Raw genomic sequence first — 23,943 nt, 5'->3', positions numbered from 1 at the left:
TTTGTTATTTTTACCTTAAAAATTTTGGGTAAACAAGCAAGAATTTTAAGAAGTTCCAATGTTCCACTTAAGGAATTACAATTTTAAGCTTTAAATTTTGTATATGTTATTGTTTTAAGAAAGGGCTCTTTTTAATTTAAAATTTCATTTTGTATAGGTTTTACTGTTAATATTAGCCTAGCTTTAAAATTAATGTTTTTTATCATGATTTTAGTTCACTGACAGGAACATGAAGAAATTTCAATTGGAAAATCAATTAATTTTTTTTTTCTGTTACTTATGATTCACATTTATTAAACTTTTTAAATAATTTATTTTGAATTTCAAATATATTTAATTTAATATGTAATTCATTGAAATATTCTTGAATAAACATCCTTGGAAAAAAATTTACTACGCCCAAAGATAGGCAAAAAAAAAATTTTTTTTTGAAATTTAATAGAATACAATTCAGTCAAGTTGATTGTAACAAATTGTTTTCACTTTTAATGTAAATTCATATAAAAATTGAAGTTATAAAGTAAAAAATATAAAATTAAAATATTAAAGTTAACAATTTTTGATAAATATCCTTATATCCTTTTATATATTATGTTTTATTGTTTCTATATATCCTGTTTTACTGTTGTATAGTTGTATGTATAACAGTTATTGCAAGAATCTGTACAATATAATTTGTACAAAAACGAAATTCAACCGAAATACTGATCCTATTACCTTCAAACATTCATTTGCAAGGGCATAGTAATTAAAAGTTCAATTAAAGTAATTTAGGTAATGCTTAAATTTCTTTTTCTAAAATTCAATTCAGAAATATTTATCCTTAAATTAAAATGTATAATTTTAAATCTATGTATAACTCAAATTCAATTGACATTAAAAAACAAATGCAATTTAAAGGTAATAAAATTTACGAGATCATAAATTAATTGAACCTGATATTAATAAAATTTTAATATGAATTAGAAAATCTATATAAAAATCCGTATTTTACAAAAAAATTGTTTTATTGCTGTACTTAATAAAGAAATATTGTTCATTTTACATTGAATCGAATTATTTTGAAACCATTTTCAATTTACTGGCTTCAAAGTTCAAACAGAAGGTTATTAATTCGTTTTCTTATTAAATAAATTTTTTAACGTCTATTGTATTGGTTTTGCTATGTTCTTACTTTTTTTACTCAAATTAACGTATTTTAAAAGGATATTATAAATTTGCATTTTCGTTCTGTAATATTAAAAAATAAGGCATTAAGAAATATAATTATATACAATATAATGTAGCCCAGCATCAAATGCTGAGAATCAGTTATGCCACATATGTAAATCCATTTATTCATTTGCAGGTCCGGTCCGTTTTTTACTAGCAACAGTTCGAAAATTGATTGAAAATAAATGCTTACCAAATTTTTAAAAAGGATTTTTTAATGTTAATGCCAAAGCTTTCTATTTGAATTGCATGTGATAGAAAGAGTAGTTTAGGCAGGTTTAATATTACTTCCAAAGTTTAATTTGCAATTAATCCATATAGCTTAGAAATTATTGAGCGCAAATTAAACGAATAGTAACGTTACTGTCTATGTAATAGAAAACTTAGTTTAAGCAAATTTTGTAAAAATATAGAGAATAAAGTATAAATAAATAAAAATAAATAAAAAACTGCAAGCTGTTTAAAGTAGAGTTGCAATTAATCTTAAAATCATCCGTTCGTATGGTTTTCACAGAGTTGCCGCGGTCAGCTCTATACACCTATTCTCGTTTTAATTTTAAAAAAAGATTTATTTATCCCAATGGCAAAATTTAATTTTTTTATATTTTGTTTTGGTTTTTATGATTTATTTAAGAAAAAAAAATTCAAATTCTTAAATTCAGGTCAGTCTTTTTTTTAAGAAAACCTTAAGAAACCATAGAGCCCATTACAATTATTATAATGTTCTTTATAAAATAAATAAGTAAAAAAACAAACAAATAAAAACAAAAAAAAACAATCAGAAAGTATTAAAAAAGAAAGAAAGAAATTTTGTGTTTTTCTTTTCTTTTTTATTATATTTTACTTTCTTTTCTTGTAAACTTTTGAAAGAACAATGAAAAAAATTCGTCCAGGATATCATAAAATTAATAGAAACTGTCTAATCCAGACGTATGAAAATCGTTTTTATTATTGTTTTTTTTTGTTCTTTTTTCTTGTTCTTTAATAAAAATATAAGACTTAGACTAACGGTATTATACCTAATAATTTTAATTTTTTTTTTATTATTTTTATTCTAAATCTCGATTCTCAATTTAAAGAAATCAAAAAGAAAAAAAATTTTTTTTTTTTTAATTTTGGGGTTTTCAAAAATTATAAAGACGGAGATTTAAATTTTATTTACGGAAAAAAAAGGTATACAATTGTATTAGAAAATGTACGTGTAAGTATTATCAGGGTATTGTAGAAGAAAAGTTAGAAAAAAAAAAAACAAAAATTTTAAGAAAGAATAAAAACGACTTTTCATTCCTTTGTTCATGTTACACACAGTCAATGTACCTAAAATACCTTTCTCAAAAATTTGTTCTTTTTTTTCACATTTTTATTATTTTTCTATGTTAATTTTTTCTAAACAAAAATTTCTTTTCATATTTTGTTTTTCATTATACGTCCTTATTGTATTGAAATATTCAAATTCATGTTTTTTCTTACCATATTGGCAGGCCAAATTGTCTTCTTTTATACTTCTTTCTTCGTGTTTGATTTGAAGAGCACAAAAATATTCACATTTCATTTGAAATTTCAACAATATTACTTAAATGTTATTTTTAATGTTACATTTTTAATATTTAATTCAGAATAAAATGTCTGCAATTAATCAAAAGGAAAAACGATCTAATATTTATGTTAAAAATTTTGAGTTATGTAATTTGAATATTAGAAATGACTTGCGGCGAATTATAAAATGTGCGGAAATTTGATTTTTGTTTTACAGTACTTGAATTTAGTTTTAGATTTTGCGTCCTGGATACAAAATTTATTCGAAATATTAAAAAGAGAAAGTTATTCATTCACGTGTTTTAAAAATAACCTACACATCATTGATTTTTAATGTTAGCTTGTATATTTTCAGGGAAAATATTAAAAATTTTGAGGAAAGTGAAGTAATTAATTACAAATTTCCTGTATATTTTTTTTTTGGAAAAAAAAAATGATAAACCGCATTTTTTAAATTTGTTTTGTTGTTATTTTGCTTTGGTAAACCAAAAAAATATAAAACAAAAAATAAAGGACCAAATGAGTCATACAATTAAAAAGGCCCTCCGGGTAATGGTTTCTACACCCTTATGTTAACTTCAATTAATCTATATACATGTTTATATAAACATGTTCTCTTTTTTTTGGGGTAATGTATGTATGGTGTATTCATACATACATAGCATTTGTTGGCTCCAGGTATTTCCAAAATTTAATTTTTTTTTGTTTTTTATTTTAATGCTTTACGGTTCAAATAATCATTAAATTGTTACTGAAAGTCCTAGCACATTAAAAAAAAAAAATATAAATGTGAACAAAGGATAAAAAGAAAAATAATAATTCGATTAATGTTATACAAAATGAAATTATGAAAAAATAAAAAAAAAAAAAACAAAAAAAAAAAAAAGGACGAAATCCCTTTTAATGATTATTATGTCTCAAATTAATGACCGAAAAGGAAATCTTAAAAATTTATTAAAACAATTTTCATTTTATTTTTTTGTATTTTGTGCCTGCCTTTCTTATCATTGATGTTAACTTTACTGCCCGAAAGAAAACAGAAAAACTGTTCTGAAACTGTAAATGAAATAGAATGGGGAAGCCAATTTTCAACAAATTCGAATAGGAAAAAAAAATTTAAAATAAAAAGTGGGTCATGTAATCTAATTCATAGATAAAAAAAATTCAATATACCCGTAAAATAAGATTCCTTTTTTTTTTTCATTTTTAAGTAGTAATTTGTTCAATCGATAAGAGGTAAAATTAAAATAAATAAATTTTTTTTTTGTAGAAGCAAACAGAACTAAAAGGCTAGTTCGAAAAGAATTTTTGATTTTTTGAAATAATTTTCTGAACATTACCTTGTTTTTTTTGCTTTTTAATAAGAAACAAATGTGCCAATAATATTAAAAATTATTTTCAAACAAATTTTACCCTGTGATTCACATTAACGCGTATGGACTGTGTATGAACAGTTGCTTCTAAAACTGGTTCCCAAAGAAAATTTAAATTTTCCTTCAAAGAAATTATCCATGTTCTCGTTGAAAATCGCTATTGTGAAAGGGTTTATTTAGTAAATTTAAAAAATATTTGCTAATATTGTCATAGATTTTTTTTTCAATTATTTTTAACTAATTCGATTTAAAAAAAAAATATTGATTTGATTTGAAGCAAATTCTTAAGTTCATATTGCAAGATATTTTACTTTAATAGATTATTCGATTACTTCCTATTATTTTATTGAAAATTATTTATTCAATGTTCGAAAAAAAAATTATTTTCTTAGAAAATATGGTTCTTGCGACAATTGATAAAAACCAGGCCAGCAATATTATTTGACGAGAATTACTATTTCGTTAAAATTCCTCATATCGAAACATCTGTGATTATTGCAATTATGACATTAGGAATTTTAATATAGGAATAAAAGTGAAGCTGAAAAAAAAAATGCAATCGATAACGTTAAAAATTAAGTAATAGCGGTTTTTAATTTTCAGCTACTTATTTTTTGTTCTCAAAGGGAAGATTAAGATATCCCGCACAATATTAGAAACCTTAGATAATGAACAAACGAGCCTTATAGTTATTAAAGTACTTCTTATATAATGAACCTAAAAATGCTCTAACTACTTTATATTATATAGGTATGATATAAATTTTATTTAATTTTTATGACTGGAGGTCATTTTTATTGTGAAGTATTGTGCACCGGTCATTCCCAAAGAACTTGAAAAACAGTAAAGCAACTCAATAAAATTTTTTATCACACAATAACACTCATTAAATTACTATATACCTCGAACTTTGAAAAATAATTTCTGTATCTACAAAAACGTAATATCTAATTACACTGAAAAAAATAAATTTTCTATATAAAAAAAAAGGTTGAAACCACATCACGCTTGTGTGTACAGACTGGCATAGAAATGCAATCAAAATTTTAACAAATTACTGGGAAACCGAGACAGAATCTAATTGATAATTCCCCAGATATTATCCTCAAGAATATTTCCAATTAAAATGTGATCAATTTAATCATATTTAGAATTTTGTTCAAAATTTTTACAAATTGGAAAATTTCACACCTTTTAAGTTTTGAGTTGTACAATTTTGGTACACAAAATATTTTTTTTTTTTAAACTTCTTAAAATTATTTTTCGAAAAATATTGGTAAATAACATTTAATACCAAAGCCTTTAAACCCTGAAATTTGGTAAGGATACCGAAAACAAAAACAAAAAGAAAAAATTAAGTTTAACAAATTTTTTAACATTTTTTTTTCTGCTTCTTTTGATTTTTTTTTTTCTTTTTTCCAATTCATTTCGTAAATTTTTTTTTTCTTCTTCATTCCATCGCATATAGTAAACTTATTAAATATTATTTCGGTTGTATGTATATTCCCTTGTTGTCATAACAGTACCTAGATAGATAATATATATAGAAAAATACACAATAAACACACACAAGGATCGAATTGTCCTTGAAAGTAAAATTTAACTATAAAAGTTTTTTTTTTTTTTTATGAAAATAAAAGTATAAAAACAAGCAATAAAGAATAAAAAAATTAAAGTAAAACAAAGGAGAAGATATGAAGAGGAAAACAAAAAAAACAAGCGTCATAAATATGTCGATATGGGGAGATAGAGAAAAATTTTTGTAACGAAAGAGAGGAAGGTGGAGGAGGAGAGTCAATTAATTCCAAAATGTTCTAAATTTCATATTATTATTATTATTATGAGAATAAGAAATTTAATATGCTTTCCACATTCATTATAATCGAAAAGTTGTTTTACTTTTTGGTTTTTTCTGTTTTTCCTTCTTTTTTATATTTAAGAATACTGATGAAAAGTAGTGTGTATAGAATAAAGTGAAAATACCGAAAATTAAAAGAAAATGAAACCCATATAAGAAGTACCTACAAATACATACCCAATAAAGAAAAAAAAGAAGAATCGTTAAAAAGTTAAAAGCCCCAAAAACAATTTTTTTCTTTTTCCAATATACTGGACTCCTCGACTTTGTTATAATATTATTATTATTCAAGTTTGAATATTGAAAAATTATATGTACCTATACATAGTAGGATACGGGAGGCTACACGAATTACATTATGTTTTCAATACGCCCTTTAGCTCTCTATGAATAAAAACTTATCACATTCATATAAAATGAAAAACAAAAACCTGAATAATAAAAAAATATAAAGAAAAATTATTTTATATTATGAAACCCCAGTCGAAGAAAAAAAAAAATTTATCAAGATTCCTCTTGATAAAACCATCGGCACCATATTACCATCATCAGAAATATTTATCTACGTTAAATTTATTCTCAATTGGGATTCTAATGGAATACAAAATTTTAACAACGACCTATGGAAAAGAAAAACAAATTGAAGAAAAAAAAAACAAAAAACAGAGAACTTTTTATTCATTTACTTTTTTTTTGTTCTTCTTATTTTTTTTTTCTGTTATATTAAATTTTCTCTCACAAAAAATTAAGTATTCCAGAGGGACTTTTTTGGATAAATTAAAAATTAAGCTAAAAAAATTTGTTTCAAATTCTAAAAGTTTGACAATTTCATCAGTTTTTCTCAAGTGAAATGCGAAATGAAATTTTTCTTCATATATTATAAAAATATAATACGAATATGTATGGATGTGTACGAAAAGGAAAGGTGAAAATAGATAAAGTACATATTAAGGTGAAAGTGCGTTAGTTGAATTCGATCAAAATTAATGGTTTATAAAGTAGCAGTCTTCATTTGAACAAGTGAATAGTTATACGTTTAAAAAACAATCCCTTATTTACATGAAAAAAAAACGAAAATAATTGCATACTTTCAGGTGAAAAACGAAAATTAGAATAAAACATTTACAAAATGACCGAATTGAGAGATTTAATTCCGTGAATTAGGAAAAAAATGTATATAATTATATTTTTGACGAGAAGATATTTTGATTTGTTTCTCTTATAGAGATTTGGAAATGTTTGCGATTTAAGAAACATGAGACGTAACTGGGAACAGGAGACAGATTAGAAAAAATTTGTTTTAAACAAAATAAACTATGTATTTATGAAGGTCTAGAAGTCAGACTCTTAAAATTTACTATATTAAAAAAATATATTAAAAATTTAATTAAAAATAGGATAAAAAATCCATTTAACTCCAACAGGGATTTTGTAGTAGTAATGTTTGACTACCTACACGTGGTGTTTCGCGCAACCGAATTATAAAATGTGCATTTCTGAGTTTGCGGAATGCGGAATTTAATATAGTACAATAAATTGTTAAAATGTTAACTTTTTTTGGGTTAATGACTTTTTGGGGTTTAGTGGCGAGGAGGTATATAAAAAAATACAATTCTATTATTCTATTATTTGCCTTTTATTTGCTTTCTATCTTAAGGGATGTATAAATTTTTTAAACAGACACGCGGACGGATTTTTTTTCAAATACGTAATAAAAGGGTGCATATTGCGCTTGAATCAAATCTAAGAATATAAAAGTTGTTCAAGTAATCGTCGTAGTTGTTCATCGAATTTGTGAGGATTTCCGAATAATTAATATTACTCTCTTATACGGCCAAAAATTTTCTCTACCTGAAAGAGGAATTTTTGAATTTTGCTCAAGTTTTAGGCTAATATTTTAATTTGAACAAAAATGCTTATTTTATAAATCCAAGTTTTTGTCACACCCTGTCTTAAATGAATATTTTATAGATGTAGGTAGATATACTCCCATAAATCATTTAAAATTAAGTTAAAAAATAATAAAAAAAAAAACGGAAAATTTATTAAATAGAACGAATATAAAATATTAATTAAAATATCAAAGAAATGTGTGACATTATAAATTTTACAATTGAAAAAAAAAATTTATACAATTTTCGGTTTTTTTTTTCCTATAACTTTTTAAATTCATTTAAAAAATTTTGATATTTTTGAAATTGAATGTATATACTTTAAGAATATTGAAAATTAAAAAGAAATGTCCATAAATTTTTAAATAAACCCCATATAGCAGCTAAATTATACTTGTATCGGTAAAATTTTTTGTTTTATTCCATAATAAAAATCAATAATAATTTTAACTTTTATAAATTAAATATAACTTGTAAAATGCTGCAGCTTTTAAAATTCATTGAAAGTTTAAGTTATTTCAAATTTATTGAATTAATAATTTTTTTATATTCCTATATTTATACGAACACACACACATATATATACAGATATAAAATGCTTTTGAAGGTCACTTTTTATTTTATAAAATTCATGGCCGGTAAAAAAAACTGTATAAGGATAATCGCATCAGTTTTACGATAAGTGTTTTCCTTAGTTTCCTTTTACTTTTTCTGTTTTTTAAATAATTCCATTTTGATTTTAGCTTAAGTATAAGTTTTCTCTTTTAAAATTAATTATTTATGTGTGAAGACCGTAATGGAGGTTAAAGAAAAAGTTTATTATAAGTTTTATTTAAACATTATTTTTATTAGCTCTTTAAAGTTTATGGTCATAAATATAAAAGAAATTGTTATATATGTTCTACAAACTATAATTCTCAAATCTCACGTATCGGACGAATCAAAGGTATAAAAAATATTATTAAAAAGTACACGATTTTCATTGTTTTTTTGGAAGATTTTAAATTTTTTAGTAATTTTTAAATAACCTTTTAAGAGAATCATATTTCATTCTCTTCTTCAAAAGATTGTAGTTGATTTTTTTATGTCCATATTGAATTAACTCAAGTCATGCTATTGGGAATCCCTAAAATAAACTACTATGAGAAGATAACTAAATGTAAATTAAACTATAGTAGTTCCGGCTGTGATACTTTGCTTTTTACTGAAAAATATTAAGATATTAGATTTTACAAAAAAAATATAACCGTCGACCAATACGTTTAAGTTGTCGGGATCATTAGGATCTTTCACTTGACTGTAAAGTCAGGCATCAGTTTTACAAGTCATTGGAGTTAACTAGACGGTGATCAGCCTGCAGTAGTTTTTCTTCAAACTGTTTTATGAATTTTTAACATATTGCTTATTTTTGATTGGTGTACAATGTCGAATATTATAGATACATATGGGAAATTGTACACAGAGTGATTAAAATCTTTATAACTCGCAAACACTTGAGATTTGGGACCCATTCCGGAGAAAAAGTTTTATACGTTTTTGACCCTCTATAACCAATAGTAGATGTTGTTGTATCCTTTTAAAAATCAGCCTGTATATTAACCTTTATATAATATTAAGTATAATTATTATGGAAACCTGAAAAGGGTATGAGTCTACTCTTCGGTTAGAAGATCGGTGCCATAACCTCTGCATTATTGGTCAAATATCATTTTATACATTTTTTGAATAAATATTTAGAATTCGTTCACCATTAAGTCATCTTGCTTTTAAATATGTGATAAGTTTTAAATCAATATTTTAAAATTTTTTCATGATAATTATCTTAGAAACAATTTTTATTTATACTTATGACAGACATGACAAAATTTAATTATAAAAAATTTGCAATCCTCACCTCAAAAGTTAAACAAAAGAAGTGAATTGGAAAATAAAATACAAAATGCTATTAAATTCATTTCTCGAATATCCTTATCATATAAAGCGTCTCTTTTTTTAAAAATTAATTTTAATATTCTCAAAAAAGCATTAAAAATTCTATATTTATTAACTATTTTTACGAAATATTTTTATTTATTTTAAGGATTCAATTTATTTCCGTGTATAAATATTTGTGCATGTCATTTCATTTATTACAAATTAAAACGCAATTTTGATGAGAACTCCATATATCATATACCATATAGGTGACACCTATAATAAGGATGTTTTGTTAGGTGATACTTATCACATTGACATGCATGCATATGACAATCATCAACACTAATATTATTTTTTTCGAAATATTTTTATACAAATAATAATTGTTTACATGTAAATACAAAAAAAAAAATATTTTTAAAAAAGGAAAAAAAAAAGAAACAAATAGAAGAAAAACAAATTCTTATAATTTTTTCCATTAATCAAAACATTTTTATTTCACTCAATTTATATTAAGGAAGAATAAACAAAAGAAAGAAAACAAAAATAAAATTCCCTCATCGGAATCCTTAAAGGAAATTTTATATTAAATTATTTATGAAAGTGCAATTATTTCCTATTCTACCTAATCACAATCAGAAAACTAAACTTCATAATTCTGTCAAAGTGATAATGTTTTTATTCCTCTATAAATTATAAACATTCTCCATCATCATCATCATAACCACCACCACCAACACCACCGTCTCTCCGACATACTTACATTTATATTTTCATTTTTTACCTTTTCCTTTTGTTTAAATTTTTGTTTTTTCGCTTCCTTTTTCTTTGGTTTTTTGTTTTTCTGCGTAAATATTTGTTTCATTCGTAATAAAACTACATACATATATATATAGTATATAACTTACTGAATTGATATACGTATAAAAAATATCTTGTGAATAAAATGATATTCAAGTTAAAAAAATGTAATATATCAAAAATATCCGCAGTATATTGGTGTTGATGTCCTTTTGGGAAAATATTTTTTCATTTTATTTAAGATAATGTTAATATACACATTTAACGTGTTTAAATGTAAATATCTAATATAATATTATGTGCGTGTTATATACGATTACTTGTATTTGTATAACACTTTTGTATATATAATAATAATATATAAATATATGTATAGTATTATGTATATTTGCTCAATCCATACATATTCTTATTATTATTGTAAGACTTTTCATTCTTTACCAATAAAATGATACCTTCAATATTAACTTCTAAATAAAAATGATAGGCTAAATAAAAAAAAAAATTTTTTTTTTATTTAAGAAGTCAAGAAGGCCATAATTTTTGTTTTGGTTTTTATTTAGCTCTCCTATCTATATTATGTAAAACTATAAAATATCTTTCTTTACAGTTCTTTTGTTACCGTTATTTTCAATATAAAATCCGTAAATAACTTTAACAGCATGGCGAAAATAAACTTGAAAGAGAAAAAAAAACATGAAAAACGAGAGAAAAATAAAAGAGATTTTATATCAGAAATAAAAAATAATCACTACTGAGCAAAAATTCTTATGGTTGGGTTTTTTCTTGTCTTTTTATACGTACATATATAACAATAAATGTATTTCATTTGCTTTTACTTTTTATGTATTTATATTATGTATAAGTAGAGTAGGATTTCCATAATGTGTATAAAGAGTTCAATATTTTAAGGATAACAAAGTCCAGAGGTTATAAATTCGAATTTTTTCCACTCAACATGTCAAAGATGAATAATGATACCTGATATAGAAATTTTATTTGAATATAATATATATATATAGAAAATAAAATACAAATGTGTATAGGTATCATGAAGACATCTTTTAGTATTGCAATAATATTAAGAACAAGAAATTTATATATGTTATATATATATATACGTTTATAGAAGAGCTTGCCAGATTTCATAAAAACATTAGTTAAAATTTTCTAACATTTATGCAGACGTGGCTAAATTTTTTGATGATCAAAACTTCAATAAGAAAGCGATCATCATATATACTATCGTCACTGCAGCTATAATTAGAATCTGCTACAATAAGGAAGAAAGAAACTTCACCACATTTACTACTGTCACAAATATCTAGGTCTGATATTCTATCTTATTCTTCATTTGTTTTTATGATTTTTGCCCTAATCTTTTCAGCATCTACATTTTCACCTCAGCTATTAGATATTATGTTTTTTCACTTTAATCTTAATTTCTCATACATAATTTTAGGAAGAATATCGAGATTACGGTCGCGATTATGTTAATAAGTACCTTTTGTTTTGTGAAGTTTTGTGTTTAGAGTACATGATCATTCAAATTTTTCTGCATTGTACCGATGTAAAGCAATTTCTATATGATATACTCTATCAACAAAATCTGTTCGCACCTTCCGCATTTTTACACAAAATTAAATTGATTGCAAATAAATAAGTACGTTTTTCATGTTTTTCATGTTTAACGAAATTTATGTAAAAGATTTTGGAAGAGATTTCGTTAACCCGATTTCAATGGAAAATATTTTTAATATTATTATGTACATGCATATTTTTAATAATATTATTATGTACATATTTGTTATTATCGTATTCAAACTTTTACAAAAGTAAAATTTATCTTACTTCATCATACGTTATAGTTACGTACATACATAAATAATTTGCAACGGTAACCTAAATTTAATTTAATTTAAATATGCATCATATAATGTATATATGTACACTGAAAAAACAGATCACTATTTTCGTAGCCAAAAAACATAACTACAACTTTATATCTGAAGTTGCTAAAAATAATAACAGAGTTAACAATATTTCTACCTCCATATTAAATGCATATTTATTCTGCAGTGATATACATAGCTGGTTTGTGACATGTAAAATGTAGCTAGATTTTATGACTATATTTTTAATTGACCTTCTGAGATTCTTCATGTGTACATGACAAACAAAACATTTCTAAAATTACTGCGGAACATTAATAATTTAGCTAAAAATTATGACTGTTTCTGCAATAGAACATATTCAGTTACAACTCTCACTATTTGTTTGTGTAGTAATAAAAAATTGCTGTAATAGCTAAAACATATGCTGACATTTTGGTCTTTTATATAGCTATCTTTTCCTATATGCAAAATCTAGAAAGGAAATGCTATATTAAATTTGAAGTATTATTTATTACAACAACTATTTTCTCATTTTACTGAATTATCATGCGTAAGAAGTGTAGTTCAAATATTTCGATTGGAGTATACGCAAGGAGAAATTAAAAGTGAAAATTAAGGTGAAAAAAAAAAAATTTTAAATAAAAATTAAAAGTAAAAAAATGGATAACAGTAAAAATGGATAATTTTTTAAAAAATATTTTGGAAGAATAGGGACTTAGCTCATTAAAACCTATTTTTGAAGGTAAGTAAATAAAATTTACAAATTTTAATTAAGAAAACATATCATTAAACGGAAGGTGAATATGAGTATGGAGTTATTAATTGAACATACTACAGCTTTAATTACAGCTGAGACAATTATATTTTTTGTGATTCTGTAAAAAACATGGCCGTAAAAGCTAAAATAAAATGCTGGTAATATATTCGATCATTACCATTTGTTCTTTTATCAAATTCTCGAAATAAAATGTAACATTCTATTGTAGTGATAAACATGACAGCAATTGTTCAAATTGTGGCAAATACAAGTAAATGTTAATAATCCCGTTCTTTTTTTATCCAAAAATATATAAAGGTTAGATCAGATTTTTAGTTTTCATAGAATCAGAAACATAAGCGGACACGTTTATAGTGCGCAATAACATTTTACTTTTAAAAAATATTAAGAAATTTTAAAATATAAGTATTATTTCTTTTTATATAATTTAATTGATGTTTTATAATAATATAGTGAAAGTTCAACATGGTAATATATTATTAATATTACAAAGTTACGTAATATACTATTAAATATATTATTTCTTTTTCATAAAAGTGCTTCTCGAAATTATTAGAAGAAGAGTTGAACCAAGAAGCTTTCAAGAGCTTGGAATATCAAGGAGTCTTAAATTTAATTGAAAAACTACCAATAAGAGCAATATTTTCGGCTAAGTTCGTTTAAAAATATAAAAACATGCAGGTGAAAACAAATATTTCGTTGATTGAATTAAATTTCTTTATAAGTAATTAATTTAAAATGTATATTATGTTTCAGTATCCAACGCCATTAGCAGGAAGATTCGGAAAATACTTACGCAACTGAAATCGTAGAAAGCGACAATGTTATTATACAATATCAAATTTTTTGTCAGCAAATAGTTGCAATATAACTTTGCCCAATCAAGACCTTGTGTTCTTGCATGACATATCAACGTCATCTTTGTCAATTTTGGATTTATCAAGCTCAGCGCTTTGCGAAAGTTTTTAAAACATAAACATAATTAAGCAAAACTCTCACTTAAATAGGTAATTCATATTTATAAGGATTATTGTTTAAGAAAAGAATGAAAAATATTAAATAACCAAATAATTTGATTCTGTGAAATATTTATTTTGTGTATTAATAAAAATTTAATAATAAACCAAAAGTTAATGTTGTAGTTTCACTTCTTTTAGTTATAATAAATTTCAGAGTAGTCCATTTTATTTAAGTAATAGAGCTATATTACATTGCTTTCATAAGGATAATTAATTGTAAAAGTAGTAAAAATTTAACTCTGCATTTGCAAAAATCCCTAATTGAAACACACCTAATAGGTTGCTAAAAGAGCCACATTAGATTGCTATTAATGACTTAAATAATTGTTAATACAACAAAATTTTAATGCTGCATTTGCAATAATCCCTAACTCCAGTATTCATAATATATAGGCATTAGACCCAAATTACATTACCATAAATAAAATAAATAATTATAAGAATTGTAAAACTTTAAATATATAATTGCAAAATCACTAACTGTAACACTAATAATACATATCTGACAGAGTCAAGTTGCATAGTCTTGAGTGAAATAAATAAGTGCGAAAACAATAAAATTTTATGCTGCATCGACAATAATAAATGGCCCTCAGTAATGAAAATGACATGTATTTTTTAGCAGCATCAGATAAAAAAAATAGCAACTAATGTTAATAATTGAGTGCGATAAAATATGGCAGAAAATACTATTTTTTCGCACTATCCCGATTTCTACCAGTTTTTATCACTAGGAGCATGCAAAACTATAGCAAATGTAGTAATATTTTTTTTTGAGTGTATAACGGCTATATCCAAATTATTAAAGCTGATTTTGCAAACAATATGCACAAAATTTCAAGGCGGCATTAGTATATTATAGTAGCGCCCAATTTAATATACCTAATGTAAAATATTATAAAATAAATTTTCTTATTTAACTAAAAGATATATACTTAACAGTAATACTGATGCTACATAGTGTTAAGTTGCATATATATACCATATATAAATAAGAGCTAGGAATATTGTAACCGAAAAGAACAGGAAACAAAGAAAGACGTGACGATAGTTTATTGTATATGAGATCTTATTTTCAAAAAAAACGTACAAACAAACTCATATTGATAACATATACATGTTATGTATTATGAGTAAAAACTTTTAGCGAACGGAAATGTGTATTATATGAGGAGAGAAAGGAAGGGAAATTGTATACTTTCTTTTCCTTTCTCTATAAACCCTTATGCACTCTTTTATATTTATGAGAATTTTACATTTTCATGGAGAAATTTTTTTCTCAATTTTCATTATTATATTATGTATTTTGTTTTGTGATTTTGCCTTTCTTTTTTTTTCTCTCACCCTCACTTTTTTAATAATATTGACTTACGGTATCACGATTTGCATTAAAAATAATAACAGGTATGTACACATAAAATATTACTTATATTATTATACGATATTGAATAAGGGAGAAAAGGTGTTATTTAGTATGATTGTATTGAAATGTTAAAAGTTACATTTGACTGTCAAATAGTCACTGAACTTATAACAAAAAAAAAAAATTTGATTGTTAGAGTTACCAGATTTTTGTTTTTTTTTTCTCTCTAAATGACTATCATCAAATCATTCATTATTGAAGCATCAAGAATCGATAATTCAAAATCAACATAAAAACAAAGAAAAAAATGAAAATTTTCGATTGACTGGTGGTTTGCATGCTGTGAGAGTAGAAGAGAATGAGAAGAAAAAACAAAAACAAAATAAACTCTTCATTTCTTTTTGTTTTTTCTTTTTATATTTTGTGGAAAAGAAAATTGGAAATCTTTTCTCTTTTATTATTTTTCATTTTTATTAGTAAACATATAAGTGAAAAAAAAAGAATGGATTTTAGTATTTTGGATTTTTATTGAGCTTGTTGAAGATTGATTTTCTTTTTTTTTTTTTTTCTTATTCCTGAAAATATTAACGAACGTGATTGACGGCATAATATTTATGTACATATAATGCACGTATATGTTATTTGTTTATATTATAAAATTTCGAGTATACTTAAAAAGATTGCATTATATATATATAATGTATACAAAGTATGTGTATAAAAAACCTTCGTAACAAAAAGATATACATATATATATATATATATATATATATATATTTATAAAAACAATTCCAGATATATGTACATATATGTGAAAATAATATTATATCCTTCCTATCGAGGTCATTTGAATTCATATACATATATATATATATATACGTAAATGTACAAAGGTTTTTTAAGAATCATCTACTCTGTTTATATGTGCATGCATATTATATATATAATATATTTGTATGTAAATATATATGTACTTTAGTTATTATTATGGAATTGGAAAAATTTTTTATGAGAATTTGAAAAGAATATTTATATACATATAAATGTATATATAATATACATACACATATAAACGTACAAGAATTAACTTTAATCGATTTTCTTTCTTGATGAAAAAATGAAAGGGAATCAACGAAAAAACAAAAAAGGGTTTATTTCTGGTAAATTTAAAAATGATAAAGAACAAAAACTTGTATTGTACGCGTACATATACATTCAACAAAACTATTAAAGAAAAGTTGCTTTTCCCTATACACAAGCATTATAAATTAAAGAATATGTATAACTGTTTTTTTTTTCTTCAGTTTCGTATAAAAAAATTCACTTATTCCTTGTAATACTTTGGTGTACCTATATGGGAATGATATTTACATTCATATATATTGTATATGTATATTCATTTGTGCATGAAGGGATTTGTAATTACAAAAAAGGAAATATGAAAAAAAAAAAGAATTTAAAAAGAAATTTCAAAGATATTTGCACAAAATCCTGCTGTAAATTGTGTATGTAAAAATTCATAGATAATATCGACTTATTGAACGTATAAATTTTTGCATTTCATCAGTTCAAAGCGTATACGCATGTAGGTGCTTATAATTTTTGGTTTCTTTTTCTCTTCATTTGAAAATTTAATTTGCCACTTATTAAGCGTTGTTATGGATGACTTCTATATTTGCTCTTATCATTTTCAAATATCAATTGAAATTCATAGTTTTAGGTGGAAAAAATTTTATAAACGTAAATTTTTTCTGAAAAGTTAGTTGTATACGGAAGTTTCTTAAATTTATTCGATGCTAAAAACATTTCACCAGAGCGATGATCTAAAATATTTTCATTCCATTTTAAACCAAGAAATGTCATTATTTTAACATTATGAATATTAATGTAAATATTTCAAAAATATTGTTTTAATACGAATGTAACGTTAATGAAGAAAAATCAATTATTTCTTACTTTATAATCCGAAAATTTCATATTACCATTTTATTAACTTTCTTTGTAAATTAACTTTTCTTTGCTTTCAATGAAGTATAATTGACAAAAACAAGAATCAAAATTTGCTTATTTAAGCAAAATAATATTAGTTATGCATGCAATTATACATATATAAATTTCGTCAAATGAGAATTAGTTTGTGCCATACGACAATTTCATATTTTTGTGTTTAAAGGGAAAAGTCCTTTAATTTTTCAGAGATGAAGTTAATTTATTCATACAATTGCAACAAAATGGATGGTGTGTAATTAATAAAAGAAATCCCAAGGCAGAAAATTTAAAAAAACGTCTTCTCGGTTGAAGCTCTAACGAGATAGTTAATTGCAGAGAATGGTCCAACTAAAAGAAAACAAAAATTAGTAATAAAATCTAGATTAATCAATATTTTAATTGGATATTTTAGCTTGATTTTCTGAAAATGTAAAATTTGAGTGTATAACAAATCAGTTCCCAGTTCCCAATGATATGTAAAATATTTGTTTAATTTCTTAAGTCCTTATGTGTCTTTTATATAATATTTACATTTTGTCGTACTACACAATATTTTGTTGATAATAATTGTGTAACCTTAATTTTAAATGTACTTGGAAAATAATATTATCATATACTTAATATTTTACTTTATTTTATATTTAATGAAATTTATGTTCTAAAATGCATTTGCATATTCTATATTAATGTCCTCAATTGAATTCAAAACAAAATTATAATATATTAACATGAATTGTATCGTACTTATCATATTCATATAGGTGTATACATTACAAATACAAACGTATGTATGTATATAGGCGAGAATACAATATTATGCAAAATTTTGTTACGTTGTATACGAATTTGCCACAATGGAAAATAATTATTGTTAGTTTAGAATTAATTTAATTGTTCACTCAGTACAATGTTAAAGTTAATTAATTTTTATTTTATAATCCTTGGTAATGCGGAAATTAAATTTTTAATATTCTAAAAAAAATTTTTTCAAATCTAATTTAAAATTAATCGTTTGGTCATATAACAATTACTTTTGTTATATTTGATTTTATATGTATAAAATTTTAAAATGTTTATAGGTTAATAATTAAGTAGTATATGTACTAAATTTTTTGCGAGTATTTTTGAAAAATTTTCGTAAATTTGTAAAGAGATCAATTAAATACGGGATTCGATGTAAAATTCTAGCAAGTATTGTTTTTAAAAAAATTTATTGTTTAATAACTGTAATATATAATAGTTTTTGAACTGAATATATTTAGTAAATTCACGAGGTGCTATGAAAAAAAGACTGCGAAAACTTTTAAAGTTGCGATTTGCAGTAAAGAAAGTTTTTTGTCCATGACTAAGTTTAATTTATAGTTGTTGTTTAAACAAATAATGCTGCTTTTTTAAAAATAATTTTTTGGCAGTTCGTGAACTACTTATCCATCAAAAATTTGCAACTAAACTAGGAAAAATTTAATCAACACTCTTAGAAATGAGGAATTTCAAATAGTTTATGCTATTTGTTGGTTCAATATTAAATTGAATTTATAATTTTGATTTTATTTAAATAATTAAATTTCTTGAACTCCTAAACGATTTTAATATCAAAAATATTTTTGAAGGAAACAACAATTTTCAGTTTTTAATATAACAGATTTGCCTCTATAATTTGAAAATTTACAATAGTTTAAAAAAATATTAATTGTTTACCTTATTTAAAGATTTTAGAATTTTAAAAAAATATACAAAAAAAAATTTTTTATACCATATTATATTAAATTTACTTAATTAATTGTTTCTTATTTTGTATTTTCTCAAAAAATAAATTAGTTTTGGGCTGCATATGTTCCATGTGAAGCACAACATCGGGATGCAGTGCAATTAACCTTAGAACAAATTGATGTAATAAAACGTTTAACTGAACGTTACTCCGTATTGACGACTTGTACTTCAGCATCAGGTATGAAAAATATTTTAATTTTAGTTTTATTTTTGAATTCAAGTTTAGAGTTATTATTTGTACAATATTTACTGTAGTTAGAATATGTATGTATGGAAATTTTTGTTAAAAAGATCATCATGCATTTGGAAAAAAAACTTTGTTAAATATTTTAACAATTTTAATGTTTGTGAAACCAAAAATGTAAACTCACCAAGCAACTAAAATTTAATCTTGATAAAATATTTCAATTATATTGTATTTTTTAATACAAATTATGCTTCTAACAATGCGAACTTATATATTCCACTTGTGATATTGTCTTGTTGTGTGGCAAATAACGGATCTGTCTTAAGACTAAGAAGCAAATTATTAAACATGATTGTTTAATGCTAAGTTTATAAGTATTTTCGGGAATATTCAGACAAACTACATATTCAAAACCATTCAATAACTCTGTTGCGATTTAAATCGCTGTTTATAGTGGTGGTTTTGGCTATTTTTATGATTAATTCTAGACTTTCAGGACATCATTGGGTTTTATAGTAAATTTTAATTTTTCCAAAATAAAAATAAAATTGAATGTGCCATCAAAATACTCCTAAACTGATTTTGTAAGTGTTCAAGCGCCATATCTTCCTTTTCCTTACCTTATTCTGTTAAAAATTATTGACTCTTCGATTATGGAGAGCTATATTTTTATTTACAAAAAATTAAAAATTTATTTCTCAATTTTCACTTCTTTATTTTTGAATTATTTTAACACAAATGATGGATAAAAACAAATTTTAATAAATTTCATACCAAATATTTTACTTTTAATATTCACCATAAATATAATATTAAAAACTCATTTATATTCAAATAAGAAAAACAAAATTCTTAGTTCTTTATTGGAAATTAGAAAGCTAGCACATTTAATAATTAGGTAATCTGACAAAAATAAATTTTCTAAAGAAATAAAAATAACAAAAGAAAATTATAGGCTAATACAAAAAAAAAACCCAAAATTCATCAATAAAAAGAAAAGTAATGAAACATTCGAAAATCATTTTTGTTTTATTTTTCGCCCTTAAATCATCATAATTTTCATTTGTTACATAAATAAGTCTTAAAAAAATAATGCCATATAAATAAAATAACCTTAAGGGTGATGTAAAAATGAAGACAAAAAAAAAAATCTAAAAAACAAAATGTCTTTGCCTAAATTACAAGAATTGTTCTTATTCTTATTCTTCTTTTCTTACCCACTCTGGACATAACGTAGAATGGTTGCCTTTAACAGTTGAACTAATTTTTTATGAACTTTGTTTCTTTATTTAATTCTTTAAATGATTTTTATTTAAAAACCAACAAAAAGGAATAAGAGGGTGATGGGGGCAGGTGGTTTTCTTTAAATTCCTTGTAAATTTATTAAAAGTAATTTTTTTTTTTCTTTGTTACTTTTATAATATTTACTTGATTATTCGGACATAAAACTTTTTTTTGTTGATTTTTTTTTAAACAAAAGGAAAACATTTAATGGCTTTTCATTTATTCTTCCAAAAAAAAAAAAAAACAAAGCATAAAATTAAAAAAAAATTGAGTGTTTTTTTTTTTGTTTTATGGAAATGGGAAAGCATCACAGAGATGAAGAGAAAATGTATTAAGTGAATTTCTCTCACCCTCTCTCTCTCTCTCATAGTTCAATCTAATATTATTTACATAAAACGTTATACATACAAAACTATAGTATTATTAAAAAAGAAAGTAGGTGAAGGGGATAAGGTAGAGTGCCCTTCAGAATAAAATAGAAAGTAGAAAATCGTGAAATAAAAATCACATAAATTTATAAAAAAAAAAATGAGAACAAAAAGGAAAAAAATGATTATTATAAATATAGATTTTATTTTTTTTTATTTTATTTTCATTTCTTTGGAAAATTTTATCTTTATTCTGTTCAATCAAAGTAAATTATTCTTATATTTTTAACAAATTTTTCATTCTTCACTCACCATTACTCCTTACACCGCTAACACCCGCGCATTTTTTTTTTTTTTTCTTTTTACGCCATCAAAGTTGAAGGATATCTCATTTTCTCTTTCTATTTTTTATGTGTGTTTGTTTTAATATTTTGCTTTTTGTTTTTCTTTTACTTTGATATTTTTTCTATATTATGTTTCAAATTTTATAACAAATTTTCATCATCAGTTTTGAGAAAATGAAGAAAAATTTAAAATTTTTTCGTTGTTATATTGCAAAAAAAAAAAAAAAATGCGAAAATACTATAAGAAAATTTTATAAACATAAAAAAAGAAAATAATAATAAATTCTTGAAATTATTTGAAGTATGTATGACGATAAAATGAATGAAAAAAAAAAAAGTGTATGCCAACCGTAAAAATGTTAAGAAAAGACAGAAGAGAAATCAAAAAATTTTATGCAATCTATGTATCGGTACATATTTATAGTATGTAAGTATAATTGTAGTAACGACAAGCAAATCCTTTTGAATGGTACTCTAAGGATGCCTAAAATAAGTATGAAAAACAGAAAATAAAAAGCTAGAAATAAAATATTTTTATTATAACATTGTTATTAAATGATAGATGAAATGGTATTCGGAATTATTCCATAAGGAATTATTATACGTTCATTCGGTATTAAGTTATAATTTTTTTGTTTGTTTTTAAATTATAATTTTTTCACATTTTATAATGAAATTTTTTTTTTGGAAAAAGTCAAAAGAAGAAAAAATTAAACAAAGATTTTTGACATTTTAATTTTTTTAAATTTATTTATACCCTATTTAGAAAGCATGACATTTCTTGGCTCACTCTTATATTTGAATTATGAATTTTAGTTTTTTATTATTACAATTTATTTATTGTAATAAATAAAATGTAGATATAATATTAATTTCTATTTCTACCTTTAGAATCAGAACGTTTTAATTGTTAGATTTCATTTGTGAATTAATTTTTGGGACCTTTTCCTGTTGGATAGATAAATCTGGTCATTCTTAGACCAGATCACTGCAGTTGTAAAGACTTGGTATAACATCGCACTAAGACGAGAGCTGGAGTTATAGTCTTCACTTAATTGCAGATTCGCCCAAGAATCACATTCAAGAGTCCAAGGGGTCCACCACATACCTCATTAATTGAACGAGTCGCCTCATGGTGAATGTTTCAGAGAAACCGATCATATGCTCAGGCTCTGATCTTCATCATGGAAAATCTACACAAAACGTTTCCAGATTATCCCAGTTTGTATAAATAATAACCCTAACCTCCCTCTTATTAGATGTGTTGGCGCTTCGCTTGCCTCATTTCCGACGCCAGATCCCAATACACCTCCCGTCGGCGCCCAATTCGTTTCGGTCCACACGCCTTAATATTACAACTCGACAGACCCTAATATTACCACATGCCCCTCTTGCGTAATCTAACGAAAATCCTCTGCAGTTGGAGCTCTTGTTACTTAAAAGAGAAGTGTGTATTCTCTAATTCATTATTTCATATGTGTTAACAATTAAAAAATTTTTGAAAATACCACTAATTTAAGTGTATCATTTTTTTTTTCAACCAAAAAAATAGAACAAAAATCACCTTAAAAATCCCTCTTTTTTCTGAATTTTTTTTTTTGCAAAATGAAGAAAATTGGTTGGATTTACTGTTAATGTTCTCTATATTATTACTCGCGTTTCTCTCATACGGTGGGATACGCTTCGAGAATTACCTTTATGAAGACTGATAAAATTGATAAAATTAATAATTTTATGCAATATTTTTTCGTACAGTTTTAGTATGAAATTATTCATGTAAAATTTATTTTACTCCTATTTAATTTTCAATCACCTTAATATATTATTTATTTGGTCGCATAATTTTATGTGACCAAATAAATAACTATACTTTTAAATCTGTCGAAACTAAACTCAAAAATTTTTAGCTTATAATGTTCAAAAGCTCAATTATAAAATTTATTTAAGTATTTAATATGAGATAAAATTAAATATTTTAGAAATATTTTTTTCAGCATAAAAATTTTAAAAAATATTTTTAATTTATAAAAATAATTTTTTCAAAATTTTTATACTCTTCTTCTTTTATAATGAAATATTCAATATTAATAAATAAATATAATAGAGACGATCTAAAATCCCTGTGGTTAAATTCATGACCAATAACAATACAAATACTTCAGGATAATATTTTTTTTTTCTTCTTCTCTTTTATTTTTTTCTCAAAAATAAAGTAATCGTGTTGCTATTCACATATGTGTAAACTTCAATTTTTAAAGAGGAAAAAACCAAAAAAAAAACAAAAAATAAAACATAAAATATTTTGTATAGAAAAAGGGTTGAAAAGAAAATCAATTGAATGAAAATAACTGCATAAA

The 23,943-nt window shown here is 23.8% G+C and overlaps 1 protein-coding gene across 1 annotated transcript in view; it reads left to right on the top strand.

Annotated features, from left to right (window-relative positions):
• The window catches only part of LOC129615159 (sugar transporter SWEET1-like), a 322,754-nt gene that overhangs the window by 227,211 nt on the left and 71,600 nt on the right, over positions 1–23,943 (top strand). Inside the window, exon 10 of the mRNA XM_055530253.1 lies at positions 19,452–19,581. Coding sequence (XP_055386228.1) covers positions 19,452–19,581 — 130 coding nt within the window. The remainder of the gene's footprint in view (positions 1–19,451; positions 19,582–23,943) is intronic.

This window comes from Condylostylus longicornis, unplaced genomic scaffold, assembly GCF_029603195.1.
Source record: "Condylostylus longicornis isolate FDR11 unplaced genomic scaffold, ASM2960319v2 ptg000135l, whole genome shotgun sequence".
Lineage (NCBI taxonomy): Eukaryota > Metazoa > Arthropoda > Insecta > Diptera > Dolichopodidae > Condylostylus > Condylostylus longicornis.
This window is presented reverse-complemented; position numbering and strand designations above follow the sequence as displayed.